At 40.0% G+C, this 23,456-nt stretch overlaps 3 protein-coding genes across 4 annotated transcripts in view; 2 read left to right on the top strand and 1 right to left on the bottom strand.

Annotated features, from left to right (window-relative positions):
- Positions 1–10,034, top strand: part of LOC137979312 (spermatogenesis-defective protein 39 homolog) — a 23,648-nt gene extending 13,614 nt beyond the window's left edge. Inside the window, exons 10-20 of the mRNA XM_068826552.1 lie at positions 725–827; positions 1,575–1,602; positions 3,288–3,361; positions 4,019–4,109; positions 4,651–4,785; positions 5,473–5,514; positions 5,604–5,693; positions 6,518–6,604; positions 7,212–7,301; positions 9,108–9,212; positions 9,896–10,034. Coding sequence (XP_068682653.1) covers positions 725–827; positions 1,575–1,602; positions 3,288–3,361; positions 4,019–4,109; positions 4,651–4,785; positions 5,473–5,514; positions 5,604–5,693; positions 6,518–6,604; positions 7,212–7,301; positions 9,108–9,212; positions 9,896–9,916 — 866 coding nt within the window. The 3' untranslated portion in view covers positions 9,917–10,034. The remainder of the gene's footprint in view (positions 1–724; positions 828–1,574; positions 1,603–3,287; positions 3,362–4,018; positions 4,110–4,650; positions 4,786–5,472; positions 5,515–5,603; positions 5,694–6,517; positions 6,605–7,211; positions 7,302–9,107; positions 9,213–9,895) is intronic.
- Positions 10,035–10,429: 395 nt separating this feature from the next.
- On the top strand, positions 10,430–13,191 carry LOC137978786 (uncharacterized). The gene has a single exon (XM_068825853.1). It carries the CDS (start codon positions 10,724–10,726, stop codon positions 12,242–12,244), a length of 1,521 nt encoding a protein of 506 aa, XP_068681954.1. The 5' UTR covers positions 10,430–10,723; the 3' UTR covers positions 12,245–13,191.
- Positions 13,192–13,218: 27 nt separating this feature from the next.
- Positions 13,219–23,417, bottom strand: LOC137978785 (uncharacterized). 2 transcript variants are annotated; one of them, XM_068825851.1, is made up of 10 exons: positions 23,288–23,417; positions 21,296–21,440; positions 20,403–20,993; positions 18,611–18,720; positions 17,353–17,517; positions 17,110–17,265; positions 16,668–16,780; positions 15,530–15,900; positions 14,030–14,080; positions 13,219–13,356 (listed from the first exon to the last, which is right to left on the bottom strand). In XM_068825851.1, exons 1-9 carry the CDS (start codon positions 23,288–23,290, stop codon positions 14,046–14,048), a joined length of 1,689 nt encoding a protein of 562 aa, XP_068681952.1. In that variant the 5' UTR covers positions 23,291–23,417; the 3' UTR covers positions 13,219–13,356; positions 14,030–14,045. The 2 variants fall into 2 exon arrangements, with proteins under 2 accessions (XP_068681952.1, XP_068681953.1); XM_068825852.1 differs by lacking the exon at positions 14,030–14,080.
- Between the last annotated feature and the right edge of the window lie 39 nt (positions 23,418–23,456).

Below are 23,456 nucleotides of genomic sequence, written 5' to 3'. Positions count from 1 at the left end.
CAGACGATTTTACTCGTCAATGGGGAACCCCTGGGCGTCAATGGGTTAAAGTGCTACTACAGTGAAAAAATCGAAAGTATTTGCGTTGATTGCTCAATGGGCAGAATTTTTTGTATTAATTTCAAGAGTAAGACTATTATTTTATTTGAACTCCACTTTTTTAATTGAACGGTCCGCCATTTTATGGTGCAGTTTTGACTGATCAGCTTTCAGTGATCTGGATTGAGGAGAAGGTGACATCATTTACTCACTAGCGTAAAAATGCATTGTATGAATGGGGCTTAATTAGTATGCAGAACACGAATTTGACAGTCTGAAAACCCAAAACCCTTATGCTGCATACTAATTAAGCCGCATTCACACAGCGCATTTTTAAGCTAGTGAGTAAATGACGTCACTTTCTCCTTGCTCCAGACCACTGAAAGCTTATCAGTAGGAACCGCACCAAGTAATGGCAGACCGCTAAATTAAAAAAGTGGAGTTAAAATGAATAGTCTTCCTCTTGAAATTACTACAAAAAATTCCGCCTATTGAGCAATCAATGCAAATACTTTCAAAATGTGTAGAAAATGGAGAGCTGATTTTTTCATTGTAGTAGCATTTTAAGGAATACAACAGAATTGGCTTAATTCAAAACAAGATGATCAGTACTTTGAAAGCCCTTCAGTTTAAAACCACCAAAGTTTGTCTGTAAGAAAACCCTTTATTTTCTCTTTCCCTAAAGGGATCCTGCATGATGAGTTAAGGACACGCCCACAAGCTTTACATCATTTGGCCAAGTACCTCAAGGAGCATTATGATTATACTGAATTAACAGAGCTTTACAGGTAGGCAGACAAGTTGGCTCAGTATGGTGAAAATTGTACTACTTTGTGGGAAGTTGTGGGTTCAAATCTAACTGAAACACTCAAGGTCGTAAATGACTGCGGAGAAAGGGTTGCCTTTGTGGGGACATCTGGGAATGATTATGTATCGTTCATCCTATCTAGTTTTCTCAGTTGAGGATTATAAACTGTAGGATTCCAAGCATTGGTAATGGAACATTCAAGTACCCATACACTGTTTGACACAGAGTTCTTGATGTTGTGATCTGTGAATATTTCTGTTCTGGGAGCCTCTGCTATACTGAGGGTCCAGCGGTTACTTGTCATGAAGACAAATAATGGCTCTTTTTGTCCAGCCAACAATTCAAACCTACCAATGGAAGTCTAGACAGACTCCTACCAACCAACTTGTTAGTTGACTGAGCAAATTTGTAGCTTGCATATGGGATAGGTTAATCCTTGGACGGTCTACGCAAGAAGCCAATGTGTGCTTAAGTTAAAAAGTAGAGAAAGTAATAAATTATTGACCTTAAGTGGATTTGTTGATGAGGCAAGAACAGCCAATTGCAAGATAATGTATGTCCACTGTCCAGCTAAGAATCTTCTTTTACTCTGTGGGTGGAGGATTATTTGTTTTCCTGCAGGCAAGAACAAACAAACTGAAATGACACAAAGGGCATTTTACCCTCTTGACAGAGCTCGTCTGAGGTGATTTTAACTCTGCCACCGTCTTTCTTTCTCTGTTTTCAGATCTGTTGGTGAATACGAAAAAGCAGCCGTGAGTTTCAAGTTTCCTACGTACTTTGCATGCTCAATAATTTACTGATCTATAGCTGATTTGAACGTTATGTCATTGCCACCATGTTTTATAACCCAAATGTGATTGCTCCTTCAGTGGTAAGCACTTGATGACTGGCTGCAAGGGAAACGTTGAGTTTTGTTTCCCCGAGACTCTCGATGTTCCCTGAGGTGGAGCCAATGAGAACATTGAGGGTTAAAGGCTGGCACACAAATGTGTCGAAGTTTGAAGTTGCACAACCTGATCACATGCAAGTCGAAAGTTCAAGTTGTTGTTTTCCTATTGCCGGTTTTCACTGTCACACCATCGTCAAAACCATTCAATACATGAAGTCCAGAATCAAAGAGATAAAAGAAGATGAATATTCAAACAGTCTCGCAAAGGTTCAGGTCTGTGCGATGTTTCGTGCGGGAGATATTCGAAGAAGTGTTTTACTCAAATTTATAAGGCTTTGTATGGAGACACCATGTTTGTGTCCCTCTCAGGGGCACAAATATGGCGGCCGGAAGCTAACAAAAACGTAGTCATCGAGTTTTGCTATAAAAAGCCAGTAGTCGTCTTCTGAGGGCTCATAAACATCTATATGAGTACTTATTTTCATACAAGGACTGTTCAGATTGCAAACTCTCTGCGGATAAGTCACTTTTTTAACCTACGTGCCATTAGCATTTAATATCGTGTCACGCAAAAGCTTAGAAATTCAACCTTGCTTTATCACAAGAAGAAAAACCCTATCAAACCAAAAATTTGTGAAAAGATAAGTCTTCAGCTGTTCTAATAACTAACTAAAATAAAATCTCAAAAGGACTGATAATTCCTTATTTTTTAGTTTTGATGACGTCACGTGAAAACCAAGAATAGGAAATTAGCAAGTTTTGTTCGCTGTATTCAGGAGCGAGTTAGGGCGCGTTCGATTGACCCTATTCCGGAATAAGAATACTTGGAGTAACTTTTACTTGGAGTGATGGCTTAAAACGGTATGTCTGGCGTTTTGAAGCAACAAGGATAATAAAGATATGTTTAAAATAGCATTTTAGCAGGTGTTTGACAATTTTATTGTGAATCTCCGTAAGAACGAAGGGTTTCTAACTTCTATAATATTCCATGTATTCCTATTCCGGAATACGGTCAATCGAACGCAGCCTTAGTGAGTTTTGACCCACGGCGCGTGACACGTTCTCCTCCAATCGGAAAATGCATTTGAGTTGGAAGGTATTCAACTTCTTTTGTTCGTCATCTAGCATTTGCACATTTGGTCAATGATGATAATGATGACTGAAATGTAGCTGTATTTTTCCATGATGACTCGAGAATATGCGAGAAAAATCGGTAATTGTGAAGAACAGCTCCCCTCCACCGGCAGTCGGCTGACTGTGGTGTTGGCCGACAGCTTACGTACAGTCGGCCAACAGTCGGCTGATAACTTTATTTATGTTTTGCTGAAAAGATATCTGCTTGTGGGCCATACGTTGGCCGACAGTCGACCGACCGTCGCCTGACTGTCGGTAATCTGTCGGTAAAATCCGAGTGCTCCCTATGACTTACCAAAAATTACTGCGCTTCAGTAGACTTGTGGTTTAAATCAGGTTCATGAGACACTTGTCCCATCCTGTTGTCTAAAGAAATTATGTGATTCATTTTAATCTCAACTCGTTTCTTTTCAGATGCTTCAGTTTAATCAAGCTATCAAAACAAAAGATCCCGGTGTAAGATTAACCAAACTGAAGTATATCCTCAGGTAATGTTAATTCAGAGCGTCATTCGCTCTGACTAAGGGCTAACGCTCGAAACGTCAGCTTTCCAAATCGTTCAAGGTGGTAATTCGACGTTTAACAAGTTGACACGGTTGATAAAACCAAATTTTCCTGTATTCAAAATATGCCCTTATTTACATTTCGTTACATTTTATTTTATGCTTTCATTCAAAATACAAGTGAGCAAAATAAAAACGTTCTTAATCGACTCTCTTCCTGAGGAATGTTCTTAATACCTTCTTAAAATTTTGCTTAATGTCAGCCTCAACCATCTTTAAAAAAAGGTTCTAATGTTGTAATTGTCTTTGCTGTCATCGTTGCTTGACAATCTCGACCCCAGAGCTCTTCTCTTTTTCGCATCAGAGCTTCTAGGGAACCCTGATACGAAGTGTCTTTTCATTGGTTTTTTGTAAAGAACAATGAAAAGCGTCTCTGATTGGTGCATTCATGTGAGCAGGCACCGTGGGGTTCAAATAGCATTTGGCTCTAAGAACCCTACGGCGCATGTTTTCCTTCATAGCATGCGCATACATAAGATCACAGGCTCTGGTGACGAGAATGCATTGATTGAGCATCAAAAAGAGTTTGTCGTCTGCTTACAGTCCTTCTTCAAAATAATTAGTTTTTGGTATGTTTGTTAGGCACTACTTCAAAGATTTTCCACAGCTTGCGGAGCAGACCAATTACCTCGAAGAATACATCGAATTGCTTGAGTGTCAGCTGGACATTGAGGTAAGTTGCTACAGTTAACGTAATGGAGATCTGGAAAGGGGAATGAAGGGATGTATTTATTTGTCCCCTAATCACCATTTAATCAATACGTCTCGCCCATTTAGTTGGGGTTAACATTATCCATTGGGGAGAACGTACCATTCCAACATTCTGAATATCCTGTAGCTTAGTGCTACTGCATTCAAACTATCAGTCGGGAGGTCAAAGGTTACAATCGAAAAAAATCATCTCTTCATGCTGCAGTTCGTTCAAAAGCACCCCTTGCTTGAGACCTAGTAACACTAGTCAATGTCCGAATTATTGTTTGCCTCCATTTCAAAAGAAAACTCTTCGTTTGAAACTACTAAAATGTATATGAGTATTTCTTTCGCGAGTGAAATCCAAAACATAGGGTTTCGAATGAAGAATCGTATCGAAACAGAGGCAAACAACAACTCGGAAAGGGGATTGGGGTTTTCCTTATTTTTTAAGTGAAAAAGAAGGATTTTATAAAGTTGTGAAAACTGCTCCGAATACTCGTGTTTTTCTCTTGTCGCTCTAGGACAAGGATTCCAGAGCAGAGCTCGAAAAAAAGAATCGCGCAATGGTAGCCCATCCCAGACAAGCAGCTCTACCGTTATGCTCTGTCCTTATCACTCTGTATTATTGCTGCCGATATCACTTCGAAGAACCGGAGGTACTGCACTCTTATAAACTGTTACAGAGGGGAATCTTTGTTTACATTGTTTGCCTTGTTGGCACAAGTCTATCGTTCTCTAATCAGTCAGCCAAGAATGAAATACTGAATAGTGAACGTGCACTGCACAATGAACTCTCTGTTTGCCTCGGTTTCAAAGTGAGTCCTGGTGCATAACCATTCAAATGGAAATGAGTTGCGTATTCTTATGCAAATCAAACTCATTTCCCTTACAATAGTTGAGCACCAAGACTCACTTCGAAACCGAGACAAACAGCAACTCGGAAATAGCCCATTGCTTAGGTCAAAACAGTGCATTGTCTAGCTTTAATTTATGCACATGTACTCACTTTAACAATGATTTTTTTTAAACTAGTGATCACGATGCAAGCCAACTTCAAGCAAACATCTTGTTCAGACGAAAAACAATCTTCCTCAGAAGATCGCCACAGAAAAGTTCTGCTCAGTAGCTTTCGTTTGAATGGTCAAATTCGAGGATTTTGTCCTCAGATTCAAAACTTAGAGCCACGTTGTACGGCATCTTCTATGCCCAGAGGCTTTCATTTGAATAGTCGCGCTTAATGAGTGCGTTGGCTTAAATGAAATTTGGCTTGAACAGATTCACAAGAGCCGTATTGTAAGTTATGATTGAAGTTACTTATGCTTTTCACTTTTTTTAACGTTCAGAACATTTCAAGCAGTCCATTGGCTATTCGCACCAAGTTTAAGGTATCATGTTTAGCGAGTTTGGTTGCATTTCGGTGGCTGTGATCGCGAGAAATTTTTCCTTAAATGGTTTAATATGGTTGTGATTGCAGTTGACAGACAAGCAATACGAATGGACTGCGTTATCTGCCCGAGCCAAACTAAAACAGTGGACGGGCCTGGAACAAATGTTTAGAGCAAAGGTTTGTAAAAGGGTGGGGTGGGTAGGGATTGTATTAGACGAACAGCAAGTTGCTACGTACGTATCGCTGTTTCAAAGTTCTTGTGATGGATGGGATGTAATCATAATCGACGGGTTGTTCACGGCCGCAACGAAGGCAAGGTGCGAAAAATGCTAGAAAATCCTCTTTCTCTTGGGATAATCTTTCATCTTTGACTTCTTTCTTAGGCAATTTCAGCACTAAAAGGAAACGGCAAATGTTGATTTTAAAGGAAGACTTGGTCTGTAGGGGGTGTGTATAGAGCGAGTTTTAATTGAGTGTCGTAAAACCAAAACCAAATAAATTACTTTGGCCAATCAAAAAGAACGGAGACAATCCAGTAAACCAATCAAAACTCGAAGTAATTACAAGTAGCCGACACAAAGCGCGGGAAAATGTGCACGCGCAAACCACGATTGGTTTTGGTTTCACTTCTGATTGGTTGAAAAAATGGTGCGAGAACTTTGAACCAATCACTGAGTGAATTCATCATAAACCAAAGCAATTCGCTAATTACTAAATCGACACTCAATTGAAAACCGCTCTAAGGCAGTGAAATGATAAATCGTCAATCCGGTTATTTTTTTGTAGAAAATATTTAGAATAGAGTTCGATTCCCGTGGGACAATTTCGGGACACAAACACAGCCAAAGTTTCGTTGCCATGGAGCACGCAAATGGCTTCCATGATGTCATTCGCAAAGCAAGGATCGTGCAGTCGTTTTTTGACTAATTTCATAGCGGGCCTTAGAAATGAAACAGGAATCATTATAATAACAATGTTTTAACGACTGGTTTTACTTCCAGGGTTGGTTCGGTTCGGTCAAAATGAAGTCTGCCATTGGTTTTAAACAGGTAGTGGAGTCACTTCATCAGCATGGTGCGCCTGAAAAGGTAGGAACGGCAGGACGGAATAACAATATTAGAACCGCTCAAGAGGCCTTAGTTTTGGTATTAGGCGCCACGTTTGCAAGTCTTACGGTGGGCAGACACGAGGTGTCATGCTGCAGCGACAAAAATCTTGTATAGTGCACACTGAGGCGACATGTAGCAGGAACGTGTAACGGGGACATAAAGCAGGGACAAAATCACAACATGTGCACACACATGGAAATGTTGCGGATACATGTCCCTGTGTGTGAAGTGATACTTTTATAATTGTGCAACACCAATTTGGGGGTGATTTTGTCCCCGCGACGTGTCCCGTGAAGTTCAACAAGTTGAACTTCATGGGGCACGTCGCTGCAACATGTACCCGCAACATTTTCATGTGTGTGCACATGTTGTGATTTTGTACCTGCTGCATGTCCCCGCTACACGACCCCAATACACGTCGCCTCAGTGTGTACTACACACCTTTTTGTCGCTGGAACATGTCGCTGCAACAATTGTTTCTGCAACGTGACCCCTCGTTTCTGCCTTTACTCTCAGGAGGGTTAATTCGGTAGAAGGGGTAGATTGTTCATAATAATTCATTGGTATCCATTTTCAACGCTTTTAGGTCTTGAGCACTTATTTGAATTTGATTGACGACCTGAAAGAACGACTCGCCATAGCAACAAAGATCAACTGTCATAATGTGGCGATTGAGGTGAGGTGACTGCTACACTTAAATAATAGAGCAATAATAAAGCCCCTAACTGGAATTTGTCCGTAATATATTATAAGATGTTTATGTCGTTCCTGTTTTGAAATCCCCAGTCATTTTTTCGCTCTGGAAATTCCGTCTTGGTGTTGCTGTTTGTTGATCGGCATCTTGGATTATCAGCTAGGCGTGCTTGAAGGAATTTGAACAAATGCGGAGCGTGCGGCGACCCTTTTCATCGCGCGTCTTCATGTCTAAAAGGAGAGTGTGACGGGAGTGCGCGTGTTCTAGCCGTAACGAATGTTACCGTCTATAAGCCAATCGGGAGGGATGTTATAATTCGTGCGGGAAGTTAACACGTACGCGTGAAAATTTCTGGCTCAGGCATTTGCGAAGTCGACTGCCCTTAGCTCGTTAGTGATTGTTTAATAATCGAGAAATGTTTACGCGTACGTGTATACCGGGTATTTCTCGCGCGAATTATAATGTCGCTTCCGATCGGCTCTTAAATGATAACATTCGTTACGGCTAAAACATGCGCAATGCCGTGATACTCTTCCTTTAAGCCTATTTTACACACTGCCTTTATCAAGGTGATTCATGAAAAACTTGGAGAGAGAATGATTCCCCAATGTATGGACTCGCGTATCTTGGCTCTCAGCTCAGATATGTAATAAGCTTGTCCGCTTTATTGGCAAAGTTGTTTGGCTGTATTCTACAGTACGACCTGCTTATTCAAAAATCTATAAATGTGCTAGATGTCCTATAAACCTCATTTTCTTCGGCCGAAGAGCGAATTACGGCTCACGCTTAGTTCAGTTCAACTTATGACGCGAGTGAAAAAATTGAACTGAAAAAACGCGAACCGTAACTTGCAAAACGGCCCAAGAAGATAAGGCCAGTAAGAGCTATGGGTCAATTGTAACTTTTTCAATCTTATGTAGTGGAGAGGTCATTACGTTGGATATATTGAACTAATTAGCCATTATTGGTTAGTCTTTATTGAAGAGGCTGTGTCACGGCAGTACAGTCGATTTTGAGTAGTTGTACCAATCACCCGCCCCTACTAGCTATGCAGCTTCAACGTTAGCCCAGAAACTACTTTTAAACAACACAACTCAAAGCTTCGTAGCAAAGAAATGTGTAATAATTTAAGTTTCAAAGAACAGAGATTAACTTTGGAAAACTGTTAGACTGAACAGTTTTCCAAAACCCTAATTGCAATCCATTTTAATCTTCTTTAATTTTGTCCTTTCCTACCTCCTTTTGTATTTACTAAATACACCTTATTCCAAGATGGCCGCTGATTTATGCGCATACAAATTGGCCCTTGTTGCCTCGTTCAAGATAAAATATTCTTTTGAATTTTAAGCTTAAGAACGAGGCATCAAGGGCATATTTAAATAAAAACAAAAGAATATTTAAATGGCGGCCATTTTGGAATAAGGTGTAAAGGGCAGTTTCAAGTTCTCCATGACCGCTGAATAAAAACACTGAGGACGCACTTTTACAGGGCATAGCCTCCATCTGAAGTGAATAAATTCACTTCAGATGGAGGCTAACTCTGTAAAAATGCTTCCTCTGTGTTTTTAGTCAGCGATCAACTGGATTATTTCGTGACATAGCCCTTAAGTGACATCCCGCACAAAAAGTTCCATGGAGCGAAAAGTGACCTCATGCAACACTTGCGCACGATTTAAAAATTAAGATTGAAAATGATCTCTGGCGAGGTACTAGAGTACATCATCTCCTCGGTCAGCTGGATGCGGCCATGAGTCATGCGCAGCCTGTTGTCATTGCTTTATTTCACAGACTTTAGTTGCTATGAAGGACAGACAACAGCTCGAACAGTACAGAGGCCACTTAAAGGGAACAGCCCCGGAGCAAGCTAAAATCTCCGAATACTTGAACAATTCGGTACGTGCCGATTTTGATTTAGCGAGGCAAAAACTTGTCTGAAAGATCATTTTGATGCCACGATCTTTGGTTTGTTAATAGTGAACTGAAGACTTGAGTACTAGTATAAGTGTGTGCACGCGCATTTGGTGTTTTTCTACTCGACCGGAGTGGGGAGCTTAAGCACGCGCGTTGTCGAGACGCGGACGGCAACCGGAAGAGAACATTTCTCGTGCTAGGACATTGGTGTCTCCCAGATTTTCATGCGAATCATCTCTGGTGGAGAGAAGATACTTGGCAATGTAAATGTGTTTGCGTGAAGACAAGTCAAAAGGGAGAACAGCTAACTTCCGGTTGTCGTCCGCGTCTCAAAAACGCGCGTGCTTAAGCTCGCTAAAAAAAAGTACCTGGAGAAGAAAACGTTAGAGTCATGTTGCGATCGACTGAAACTCTTTCTGGGTATGATCGCAGAGGTATGAGGCGCGGTTGATGGCCGCAATGCTGGCCTAACTCCCTATAGTGTATTACTGCACGGGGAATTAGGGAACTTCAGCTAACCCTACTTCGGTAAACAGAGAGACCCTTTTGACACACTAAACACAATGTGCTTCCACTCCTTGGAAAACAACAAGAAACAGCGTTGTTTTGACAGTCCCGAGCTTGTTCCTAATCGCTTTTGACTTGCTTTTGTTTTTTCTTTCCAGCAAATCAAATGGAAACACTGAAGAGGCTGGCAGGCATCCATGCTAACTCAGAAAATGGCCAAGATGGTGTAATGCTTTTAATAATAGAAAATTTAGAACATTTTTTAATTGTTAGGAGATAATAAATTGTTGATAAGAAAGACAATTGAGTATTTTTGTCAAACTTCCGTGGTTAGCCCGGACCCCCCCCCCCCCCTTCCCCCACACCCTCCCTCGGGCTTAACATTGATAGGTGCATTATTTGTTATGAACAGAATCCCACGAGGGCCGAGGGCCTCTATTTTGGTCGAAGTGATTTAAATTGTTATTTAGATGACAGTCTCCCCAAATGGTAGAACACTTCCCCACCCCCACCCCACAATAAAAACTTGAAATTAAAAAATATGATTAGTTTTGGCTTGCATTTGGAATCGTGGGGGTGGGGGTGGGGAAGCGGGGGGAATTCGAGTCGTGGTGCGCGGAAGGAGGGATGACGACCCAAAAGAGGAATCCCTCGCTCGTTTCAGCTCCCAGCAAGCATCGCGCTGTGGAAGCCTGGAACCTATTTAGTATGGCATGGAGGACACATTATGCAACGACAGTCGTCGCTGAATAAGCAGATGAAAGGTTCCTAAAAGCGACATATCAGGGACGTAAGTGGTTTATTAACAGCAGATTAAGCTACATTACGATCGAGGGAACCATTTGAAATGCGAGTTGCATAAACTTACTAGTCATGAATTAACAGGTTGATAACCTTTAATTCCGTCATTAAAGCAACGAGTTTGTAGAAGTGTGTGTGAAGCTGTCCTGTTAAAAAGAGATCCTTTCAACTTAAGAGAGGGCACAATGTTCAGAGTCATCTTGTTAGGACGTAATTGTGAATGGCCTTCTTTGTCATCTTTTGGAAGAGCACGTTTGAAGATAATACCATTCGTAAATATCATGATCTCAAGATCCAAGGCAAAAAGCTTTATGCCAGTAACCTGCCTACATAGTACAGTCTACTTGCCAATCCAGACTACAAAATTTCCAGGAAAGCAGATCTTGCAGTACCATGAAACACATGCATCGATGCTTAGTCGGTCATGCAGTGATGTACCACAATTTTACATCCAAGAACGCGATGTAAATAAAGAGATCATGAGTAAAAGCAGAGTACAGGATTATCTGGAGTTTTATCATGATAACAAAGACCGAATATCACTCGTCAACAGCATAACATTGCTCCACCGCATGGCAAAGATTGCGCACAAATATAGTGAAGAAAAAGAGTTGTTACATGCAGAGATGGCTAAGGTGAAACAAGGAAGAGAAAGTCCTTACGTTGACATCCTAGACTTCATTGCCGAAAACATTTCTTCTTGCAAGGCTCAAGGACTTGCAAACGTGATGTGGTCTCTGGGAAAACTTGAAGAGATAACTCATTCGCTTGTAAGAGTCTGTGAAGAAGAAATTCTGTCACATGATTTTGCACTTTTTCACACAAGTGAAGTCAATCAGATTCTCACAGGATGTGCTGGGTTGGGTTTGAGAGAATCCCCAATATTTGAAAGAGTCCAAGAATCTATTTTGAAAGAGATCATTAGGATATCATTGTGTGAAAATCGTCAAATTGCTGGAATATTATTGGCTTTTACCAAAGTTGGTTGTGGGTCTGTTGAGTTCTATGAACATATTGAGTATGAAATTGCTCGAAGAGGTATAAAGTCTTTTCATAATGGACAAGTTGCACAGTTTTTGTATTCATTTGCCTCACAAGGAATGTACTCGAGCATCTTATTTGATATAGCAGAGGAAGAGATTTTACGACGATCCACTGCTAGGCTACAGAGAAGAGAACTTGTCTTGATCTTGTGGTCATTTGCAACAGCAGGAAGGGGAAGCGAAGATTTGTTTTGTCTTTTGGGGAAGGAAATAGCTGATAACAAAGTGAGGGAACTGTACAATATCCGTCTCATATGGATCATTTGGTCATTTGCAACGCGAGGAATTACCGACAATAAAGTGTACAAAGTGATTGCCAGCGAGATATATGGACGAGGTCTCAAGTCACTTACAAACTGCGAGTTATCACTTTGCATGTATTCTTATGCATTGTCAGAAATTCCTTGTCATCGATTTATGGAAGAACTTAGCACAGAAGTGTTGTCAAGAGACAGTGCACACTTTGATGGTGGTCAGTTAGCGCAAGTGGCTTGGGCCTCGGGAAAGGTGGGATTGACAAGTCCTTCGCTATACAGTAATTTGGAACAGCAGATTTTGAAATTGAAAATTTCAGAAAACGAAGCAGCAATGATCAGTGAAGGATTTCGCAGTGCAGATATGGGAAGCAAGGAACTTTTTTCTCACTTGGAATCAGTGATGTAAATGGTCAATGGCAGATTCCCGAATTAAGAGCTGCTGTTTACCACTTTCAAGTCTTTTCAAAACTATTCAAATGGAAAGGACTTTGATTTGCATGAGTTTACACTGATTAAACAGTTGTACATTGCAATGCATAAATACATGTATTATCTTCTCCATGTAATATTGCAGGGAAGTAAGGATGGCCCTGTGGTAACGCTCATGCCTCCCACCTCAGCGGACATGAGTTCGCATTTTAAGTTCATATGCGGGCTGAGTTTCAGTCGATCTCAATCTTAGTCCGAGGGTTTTTCTCTGGGCACTCTGGTTTTCCTCCTAAGCAAAATCGACTCCCAGGTTATCCCATCTGGCTGTGGTGCTGTGCTCCAAAGTCATGCATGTGTCATGTTCAGGGGCCGAGCGCCTAGCTGGCTGCACAGCTCCTTTGGTCCAACTTTGTTGAGCTGCTCCCTGCGAGCTGCTGCTGACTGCGAGCCATGGCAATTGGCAAGCCAGAAAAGACTGTAACATGATGTTCAAAAGCGCAAAGGGGTTTACCATGCATGTCAAACCTGTTAGGACAATTTCCATTTCCCCCCTCCCCCTTTCCCCCATTACAATGTTGATTTTTCACCGTCTCAGAAATCAAGATTAGTTCATCGATGTCAAGGGGGAAGGGGGGGGGGGGGGGGGGAGGTGAAAAAAGCAGCGAAAGAAGAACACTTATTGCTCATATAATGATGGAAGCATGAACAGTAAATTCTTTACTTTTTTCCTAAATTTGACAAGTGTCTTAAAGTCTTTTGACCTGGATTGTTGATTTCTGTATACAAAGATCAAAGTTGAATTTGAACGGAAGGAAAAAATACCACTAGCTAATATTAGTGATCTACTTTACAAATCATACATCATCATTAGCATGGATAGTGAGTGGCGAAGTTATATTTCATTCTACCAAACTCCAATAGTAATGTTTATTGCTCTTGAGTACCATTATATGACACTTAAAAGGTGGTTTACCTTATTATGAACACTTTTTATTATTATTTTACACTTGCAAATTTACTATACAACATTGTTATGGTCCCCCATCACTTGCATTCAGAAATGACCTGTAGATTCGAAAGAGCTGTATCCTGGAAAAAAAAAAGGCAAAGACTCGTTGGATTAAGTACACAGTCTTCAAGCTTGAGACTCCGGTACTGCATGCTAAATCAGTCTTACACATAGAAGCAATCTTAAGTTAGTGATGGGCGTTGCTTTTTTCTTGAACCAGCACGCTCAAGGTTTGGCAGTGATGGCAGGGCATTACAGAATTAACAACCTTCTGCTAATTTTGAATTTGAATGATGTTAATTTATAGTTGTAAATATTTCCAGTAGTTTGCAAAGTAATGAAAGAAATGTATGTTTGAAGTATGGGTTGTAGACGGAAGATCGGAAGTGGACAATAATTTAAGCAATTGTCAGTTTATAGATACCTGAAAAATTCAGTAGTGTAGCAGCTCTCGCAAGCTTCTATTGTTTGGTATTGTGAGCAGCATCTACTATTTTAAGTCTAAGTCATTGTTTAGTCTTTTGCTTTTGGCTAGGGTAGCAAGCAAATCACATTATACATTACGAGAGCTGCTGCATCACCCAAAAATTCACGCAGCTTCAATCGGTTTCAAACCCATGACCTCTGTGATCCCAGTGCGATGCTCTTCCAACTGAGCTCTGAAGGCACTCAGTTGGGAGCATGCGTTTGCGTGAAAGGATCATCATCATTCATTTCACGGAAACAAATGAGTCCAACAAATTGACCTGCTACCTGCAACTGAGTGGCTTCATAGCTCAGATGGCAGAGCATTGCAGACGTCATCTGAAGGAAAAGAACAAAAATTAAATTGTGACTTTTTTGAATGTTTTAAGTGTGCTTTGCTGTGACTATGTGTATTGCTTTGCAATATGAATGACTGCAGTTTATTATTATTTCTCATTTAAGACACTTGACAATCAAATTTCACTTTTATTTTAACCCTTTAACTCCCAGTGGCCACTTAAAGATTGTACTCTGTCTAACGCCAGACGATTATACTTGTCAATGGGGTCCCCTTGGGCCTTGTAGCTTAAGGAATCAAGTTTCATAATAGTTAATGTCTCTGTTCCTTATGTTTGTGTGCTAACTTCTAGTTATGATCAAACATTGACTCCAGTTGGCGTTAATGGGGGAGCACTGCCTTGCGTTAGGTTAGCCTGTGCGACTTCCGGCGATTGTGTGACAAAGGAACCTCACTTATCTCCCCAGCACTACGAGCTGAATGCAAAACAGCACGTGCTGGATCGGACAAGAGTATCGGTTAACAGGCGATATTCAAAAGGCAACGCAGCCAACAAGCTTGGGGGAAGTCGCTGCGCAGACTTAACCGCACCACACAGTAGTGTCCCGAGTTTATTAACAGACAACGAGGCCCAATCTCGACTCCAAAGGGAGGGAGGGAGGGAAAATCAAATCGTAACCACACTAATATATAGAGAGCTAACTGCGCTGAACAACAGAACATAAGTGATCTCTAAATAGTTTTCACATGCTTTTATAGCTAGACAAATGTCTGCTGGCATAGCCAGTCGGAAGAGCTGTACTACGAGAGAACTTAGTGTTACACGTGCCAACTCTTAGCCGTGAATAGAGCTGTGAATAGAGCTTTGAAAAAAGCGCCAATGCCGTGGATCGTACTAGCCTGCTAGAGACAACAAAGCTGCGAAATTCGAAGCAAAAATACAATAAATCCTTAGTGTTTGCTGACCTTGGCAACTAGACGGCACAAACGCTACATTGAAAACAGAGCCGCCATGAAAGGGTTACAGATAGTATTGTCACGATCCATTAACTACATTTTACTTGTGTGACAGTAAAATTGCCTTTAATGTTCCTGCTGTGTAAAACTATTCCTTTAAATTAAACAGCGGTGACAAACAGATTTATTTTGCTGAGAAAGGTTTGTTCTACATTAGGGATGAAAACAGTCAAGAGTTTCCTTACTTCCACTGCTACCAATCTCATATGTAACAGCACTCAACATTTGCAAAAAATAAAATTGTCTGGCATTAGACAGCATGATTGTAAATCTGTAAGTCTCACTATAATAAAATAAATAAGTTATTATTTGCCATTAACACCGTCTGGAGTGTAATTGAGTATTGACTGAGTCACAAGTTTACCATTGTTTCTTTGTTTCTGGAAGAAAACCTTTTGACAAAGCGCACTGGTCGTGGTATTAAAATGATGACATCATGCAGCCAAAATCATTATCCCCTTAGTTTGCATTACCGTCTGCTAAAATAGCTTCACAACGTTTCAGGAGATCCTGCTTTCCTTGTTCATTGAGCAAGGAGATTTGCTCTGATCGTTTGGTTTTCCGCCTTTTCTCTTTGCGTTTTGATCCCTTGATCGTGTCATTGGAGCTGTTCATTCTGGACGCTGCCTCAAATGTCCTGGATTTTGGTATTGTCAATGAAGTTGTAACAGAGAGGTTTTTCAGCTCTGTCTTTGCGTTTGATGAAGACGCTTCTTTGGCAGCACAAATTCCTTGTCTAACTGATTTAGTAATGGTTGGAGTGGAGGTGCTGAACAGGTTTGCTCTGCTACCCTTCACTAATGGCCTTGAAAGGGAACAAGCAAAGGCATAATCCATGGCAGAACTGAAATGAAAAGAACAGAGCTTAGAATGCAGTTAATTTTATATCTGAGTCCAGCACTTGGCAAACTTCGCTTGATTTATGGCTGTTTTTGATTACCTGGCCCTGAACACTTTCAAAAAGCCTTTTTGAGATATCACAACAAGCTGGCTACATTTGCTGTACAAAATAAGCCCAACTGGGATCTGTGTACCCTTCTCTGAAAATACAGTACTGAGGCCCTTTTTTCAATACTTTTCTCACCCAAAAAGAAATCTTCGAAACTGTCATCTGCTTGTTTTAAAAAAACTGCTCTTTTAAAATGCAAAATGATAGAGAAGTTTGATGGCTTAAAACCTGACACCCAAAAAAGGCCCAAAAACTTTTAGGACTTTTGAGATACCAGCCCCAAGTTCTTAAACTTCCAAAAGAAAGAGTTGCAAGAAAGGGCCTATCATCGTAATTACATGCCTAGACTTGACTAACAAATTGTAGATGTAGTTACAGTAGTCTAACAGGCATTTGAATGAATAGGATGAAGTAATATGCAACAACCCACAGGCTGCCCACACAGAGTAAGGAGCTATCTGTAGACCCCTGTGATCCTGTGTGGTATTCTGGCCTACAGCCCCATCAAAACTTTGCCAACTGGTTGTGATGTCTCCAGAAGGTGTATAGGGTGTGAGGCCAAATACATCTAAAACAAAAACATCCATAAGTCAAAGGAACTTTAAAGAGAAACAAAACAACATTACAAAACAGAAAAAAAGATATAGAATGAAAATACTTACAACTTCTTGGCAAACACTTTAGATTCACAATTCAGTACTTCCTCTGCCACTCCCTTTGGCGACAATGAAGACTTGATGATGATGTTCCACATGTGTGAAATACACTGCCGCACCTAACAGACAATGAACACTCTTACAACGAAATGGAATGTAAGGATAAAATTAAATTAAAGATTGTGAGATGAGGTGAATCAAGAAATACTATTAAGGTTAGCACAACCTTTAGCCCACTTATGGAAGTGGAGTGCTGAATTGCGGAAAATTAATTCAGTTTTTAAAGGAACGAGGCAGGAGTGCTCTTTTGTTTTTTAATAAGTGCAAAGGAGATGCAAGGTGGTTTCCTGCAAATCCTGCACCTTAGTACTCAGGCTGTGGCAGGTGCTAGAAATATCTGAATCCCATGATGTTGGATCCTGTCAGTTCATTATCTAAATAAATGTACCTTCACTGGCCGGCCACCCCATTCTTCCATCTTAGTTTCTGCTTCCACAGGAGTCACTTGCCCATTTGTGAACAATGCTATCAGAGTCTCGGCAACTAAACATGAAAATGGGTTAGGTTTCCAACGCTTTTCGCTAGGGTCTTTATAGAAAAAACACTAAAAAAGAGAAAGCATTGTTTGTCAAAAAAGTCAAATTGAACAGGCAAACACAAATAAATAACTTTTTGATTATCTCCAACCGACCTGATGGACAAGCAGGAAAAAATAAGGCCGTAATCTAGTTATGTTCACTTTGGAGAAATCTACTTTCACAGAGTACCCTGGGGGAACTTGCACCAGTCTCGCTTTGAGTTCTTGGCATGTGTTCCAGTGAGCTCTGCGAAGAAGTTTGACATTCTTTTTCTCCACCTAAAGAAAGAATTGGACATTATCATGCAGGATACCCTGTTTGGAAGAAGTTTCCTTGAGTTCTCTCTCTGGCAAGAAGGAAAGAAAACCTCTACACAAACTTCCTTGATGTTGCCCAGCGCTGTGAACGAATAAATTATTTTTAACTCTTAAACCAGTTTAATCCATTGACTCCTGGGCGTTCCCCATTGACGAGTAAAATTGTCGGGCATTAATTAAGCAGTAAAATACTAAGTACGGCCTGTTTAGGCCGGCTCAGGGGTGAAAGTGTTTTAAAGTGCCTTTGAAGTGAAAATATCTTTTGCTTATTTTAAAGACCTTTAAAAATGATGAAGAATAGTGTTTTCTATTTTGAAATATTTTCTCTCGTTTCTGAGATATTCAAGTTTTTGTTCAAAAATTGATGATGTAATAAACTGTACAAATGCCCGTAATAAATCCCAAAATATTTCTGAAAATATTGGATGGATGTTGTTCAAACTTGGCACCAGTAATGTACATCAAATAAGGCAAAAAGTGACACCCATTAAGATGTTGCCATGGCAACACTCGTTTCCAGTCCCTCCTTGCAATGAACCAAACATCTCGGATATTGAACAGATAAGTACAGGCAGACGATCAGACTTAAAACACATGTGCGACCCATAACACTTTACATCTCTATATAAGCTTAATGAGAGTGAACATGTCTTATGACAATAAACGACAAAATCAATACCGCGTTAAATACACCCAGCAGCGGAGACATTCTCAATTTTGTGCTTTTAATTGCAGCCATGTGTACAGTTTATTACGCCATCAATTTTAAACAAAAACTTCAATATCTCTGGAACGATCTACAGAAAATAGAAACACCATTCTTCATCATATTTTTCACTTCAAAGGCACTTTAAAACCCTCTGTAACTAGATTGAATTTAAACGCCTGACCAATGGCGAAAGAGTGGAGGTGAAGCTCCATTGACATCATTTCATGGATGTGTGACAGAACATCAAGGAGATTTGTGCCGAAGTTTCCTTCCCTTCTTGCTGGGGCAGGAAATCTGGAAAAAAGGAAAAGTGACAAATTACTCAACAAAGCAAAGCACTAGTACCTTGTTCCGTGGTAGATGATGAAATTCAAGTTTCCTTGTTATGTGATTGTAGTAGGCTCCGTATTGTTGGTAACTTAGGTCAATGCTGCTTTTGAATTTGTACCTACTTCCTGAAATGAATTAAGTGATACCGAACTTGATTTAAATCATTTATCGATGATGACTTACACTCATCTCAAACTTTTTGAAGGGAACCTCCTCTAGCTATAGACTACAAAATAACTTTAATGTAGAGGAAATAATGTTTGCAATCAATGTTGTTCAAAATTTTGTTCAAAAAAGTGTCTATCAGAAAAAAAGGAATTTTAGACTCCCTCCTTTTCACTTTCAAATTTCCCTGGCACCACCATCTTGAATAACAGTGACAAGTTGACACCTCCCTATTGTTCTGACAGAGAGAGCTTTTGTATGATATGATGGTAGAACATTGCTATGTTCAAACTAGAAAATTTATGTCATTTCTCTGAAAGCCATTGTGAGCCACTTAAACCCTGTTGGCTACCAAAAGCCCCCTATTGGCAAGTAAAAATTGTAATCATCTGGTGTTAGACAAAGTAAAATCTATGAAGTCTCACTACCAGGAGTGAATGGGTTAAAGGGAGTGGATGTAGGGGGATGAGTGGATGCCCCCCCCCCCCCCCCCCCCCGCCCTCATTGATGAGTAAAATTGTCTGCCGGTAGACAGAGAAAAATCAAGTCTCTTTCTTAGGAGTCAATGGGTTAAGTGGTTCTGTTCAGATGCTTCCCCAGAAAGGTTTCAATTTTCTCCCCTTAAAGTGGTGCTATGATCAAAAAATCATTTTCTTTTTTTCTTCAGATAATTTTTTTTGAAAGCGTGTTCACTTAACACCTAACTGGCAAAATTTTGAGCTTTGAGTTTTATCCAAAGGCTATATTTATTAAATGAGTGTAAGTTTTGGATTTCATGGTCCGCCATTACTCACGTTCAGAACTGACCGATTGGACCTCAGAGGGTTGGATCTAGAGAAAATGATGTCATTTACTCACTAGCTTAAAATTTCAGTGTGTAAACGCAATTTATTATATATGCAAAACATGGTCTGAAAGCCCGAAACTCCTGTGCCGCATATTAATGCAGCCACGTACACACGCATTGCATTCTTAAACTAGTGAGTCTTAGACGTCATTTTCCCCTCGACCCAGCTCTCTCAAGATTTTAAAGTTAGTAATGGCGGACCAATAAATAAGAAATTATTCCAGTTAAAATAAACAAGTGTCTTTTTAAAATCAGAACTTAAAACTTGGGTCAATTAGTGTTTAGTTAACATAGTTTTGAAATTCAAAGAAAAAAATGAATTGTTTTTTTGGTCGTAGTACCACTTTAAGTCACATATTTTCATCACAAGATGGAACATCTTTTCCTAAATGAGGAGTCACATATTTTCATGACAAGATGGAACATCGACCTTTTTCCTAAAATTATGAGGAAAAAAGTATCATTATTTACCCTCAGATTTTTAGAGTAGCTGAACAGAACAATAATTATTTTAAGAATCCCAACTGGCCATAGGCAAACCAGTTGGCTATTTACAACTGCAGCCAGGAAATTGAACCAGGAACAAATTCAATGAGTGGTCAGAACATGTCTTGAACCTGTGATCTCCTGATCTCAAGGCAAGTGCCAGCACCACTGGGCTGCATTGAAAGCCAACTTGTATCTTCAACCTTCAACACTAGGCAGCACAGATGACCTTGTCTCAGTGTAAAAAAAAAACTTGCTTCATGGTACAAACCACCAGATTATTATGTTTAGCTTTGTAAATTAACCAACCTTTTGATTGTCTGTTTGGATAGTACACAAAGTCAAATCTACACCATTTCTTGTAGATGACTTGTGAAATTCTATCCAATGCTATTTCATTTTCCTGCCTTGTCACATTGGAATCATCAGTGCCAGGTTGTCCTCTGGGGTCTTCTGAACTGTTATCATTCTCTTCAGTGTTGTTTTCAACATTGTTCCCCACATTGATGAGGCCTGCTGGTGCCGGCAGTATAACCACACTGTTTGCAGCAAGGGTTGGACTTTTGCCACTTAAAATCGCTTCTGGAAGGGCATGATTTAACAGTGACCTCTCTGTTGTCTGGTCTAAATAATAATTAAATTCTGGTCCCCTTTGATTTGATATCCAGCATTCCTCATTGAAATCACTACGTGTGGAGTTATTATTGGTTCTGTTTTCTAGCTGACCTAAACATGTTATTAAGTTCTCCTCAAAGGTTGCTTCCAAACCAGAATTTTGCCATTGCTCGTTTGCCACATAGATTTCTTGATCACTGACTTGTTCCAGTGCAGATACACCAGTGACAAAAGATGACCAGGAATGAAAACATGGTAAAGGTGGTGGCTTGGGATACGGTTCATCTGAAAATGATTTGGAATTACTCAATACTATGAGACCTACAATATTATAGTACATGTTGGCCTGCTACAAGTCAACAGTACTTAACAAAACTCAAATCCAGATTCAATTTTTTCCACTACAACAAGTTGACAATAAAAATTGAAAAAGCCCATGCAAAAAAAAAAAAACACATAAGGAATACAGGTCAAAATGTTAACTTGCACAAAAAATTGAATCTTTTCATCCCCCAGTAAATTCTCTCTGATTCTGTGGTTTTTTAATTGTTCATGGCAGCAACAGCTAATTAAAATATAATAAATACCTGGTAAAGGTGGCTTCCAGTGAGACTTTTTACATTTGCTTTTGAATCGGCACCTGCCATATTTTATGAACAGCAAACACATTTCCTGTCCAGTAGAGTCCAGTGGAATAGGTATTCCTGATTTTGTACATTTTATAGTTGGATTCTTGAATGTGACAAAAATATAGCAGTTATCTGAAGAAGACTCAAACAGCGTAAAATATGAGTAAATCAATGGGGAGCAAAAACAACAATAATAATATTATTGTTTTTATCACTAGCAAAATTCCAAATCTTAAAAAATCTCCCATCAACAGCTACTTAATGTCCCTGTTCCTGGGTAGAGTATGGTAACTAAAATGTGCTTATATAAGATGTGCCGTGCAAAAGAAAACAGAAAATAAAACTCAAGATGGCGTCATTGAGGGGAACGTAATTCCTTCCAGATTGCGTGACATAAACAACCTCACTTATCTCCCCAGCACTACGAGCTGAATGCAAAACAGCACACGCTGGATCAGACAAGAGTACTGGTTAGCAAGAAATGACAAAGGTAAACAAGCCAAGAAGCTTGGGGGAAGTTGCTGTGCAGACTTAATGGCACCATGAAGGAGACGACCCAAGTTTATTAAAGTGCAAAAAAAGGTGTCCACTAATCTCCAGATGGAGGGTGGAAGGGAAAAAACTTGACTTGATTGCTAGTAACAGGCAAATGCTTTGAGCAAAAGAACTGCAAAGTGAACCACCACAGCTTGCTTGAACTTATATAGCCAGACTCTGCTGACATAGCCCATTACGAAAGCTGTACTAAAAAATATGGTAAAACATGCTTGTATATTTTAGCAGTTATCAATAAAGTTTCATCAGGTTTGGCCAATGCTGTGGTACGATTTAAACTACGAACTAGGATCAAAGCCTTAATGAACTACTTAAAAGGCCTTAATTTTCTATTTATTTCTGAGATAAATCTCTGCACCTACACCGTCCAGTTGTCATTATGCACTGTAAAATCAGTAGGAGTGATGGATCTACAGCAAACTGCTTTGCACAGTAAAACCCTTTTGCAAGCAGAATGCAAAGCGGTTTGTGACATCATTTCAGGGACAGATGATTTATGCCTCTCACTGGGGTCACCATAGGATGCCAATTACATTTACATATGTCAAGTTTCATGTGTGCCAACTCTACCAGATTATTCGGGAGTCTCTCGGTCTCCCATGACGGTTGTCAAATCTCCCGGCTAAAACGGCTCTGAACTTTTTTAAGACTTTGCTCCATTGTGAGCTCAGGTTTCATTTTTTCAGACTTGTTTCATTGTTTCTTAATGCAATTCTTTACGTCTGAGTTTCAAACACATGTTTATAGATTAAACAAAACTCTGTTTGTTATCACTGCCATATAACCGATTGTTTGATTGGATCCCCGTTTAACCAATAAAATTCCTGACATAAGTGCTCTGAAGTTTATACAGCTTGGGTGACCCCTTTGAAATGAATTACAAGGAGCTAATGTAAAATATACTGCACATTTCAATGAGCTGAAATCACAAATCATTGATGTCAATTGGGTACCATGGATTGAGTCAATTGACAATGAGCAAGTATTACACAACTAATAGGCAAGTTTCGAATTGTGCAGCAACAAAAGAACAGAGTCGAGGTTCAGGGGGATAATTAACATTTTGTTTTGTTCAAAACAAAGGAAAATGCAAATTATTCAACTGAACCTCGACTTTCTTTTGTTGCTGCACAATTCGAAACTCTGGAGCCTGTTCTCAGTGACGCCTTCCTCCAGTCGATGGCGCAAGTATGACACACTTGATGATGGAATAAATATTGCACTGAGTAGAGTAACTTGGCATTATTTGAAAAAAGAAAAACTGATCCCCATGAACACTCTAGGATTAAATAATAGTGGAACAGTTGAAAGTGTGATTGCGCTCCTTACATTACCCTTTGGATTTTTCACTTTCAGCGATTCCGATTTTAAATAATACGTTCCCAATTCCCTCACCATTCAAGTTGCCAGTGATGGTTGACCTGTAAAATTCCTGATTCAGATTCACTTATGAACCCTAATCTGTCATTCTAAATCATAAGCCAATTTAACAAAAGTCGAAGCGATCTGGGTTAGAGGGTTCCCTCTGGTGAGAGAGATTTTCCGAAGGCTCGTGTCATCTTCG

The sequence above is a fragment of the Montipora foliosa genome, chromosome 12, assembly GCF_036669935.1.
Source record: "Montipora foliosa isolate CH-2021 chromosome 12, ASM3666993v2, whole genome shotgun sequence".
In the NCBI taxonomy this organism is placed as follows: Eukaryota; Metazoa; Cnidaria; class Anthozoa; order Scleractinia; family Acroporidae; genus Montipora; species Montipora foliosa.
The sequence above is the reverse complement of the archived record's forward strand: the minus strand, read 5'-3'. Positions and strand labels throughout refer to the sequence as shown.

What these genes read in the sequence shown, in the direction of transcription:
- LOC137978786 (XM_068825853.1), top strand. Translation starts at nt 10,724, where the DNA reads ATGTTCAGAGTCATCTTGTTAGGACGTAATTGTGAATGGCCTTCTTTG.
- LOC137978785 (XM_068825851.1), bottom strand. An exon ending in CTGGAAGCCACCTTTACCAG is followed by an intron (nt 20,994 to 21,295) that starts GTATTTATTATA and finishes AATCATTTTCAG; the next exon opens with ATGAACCGTATCCCAAGCCA. An exon ending in TTTTCCTGCTTGTCCATCAG is followed by an intron (nt 17,266 to 17,352) that starts GTCGGTTGGAGA and finishes TCTCTTTTTTAG; the next exon opens with TGTTTTTTCTATAAAGACCC.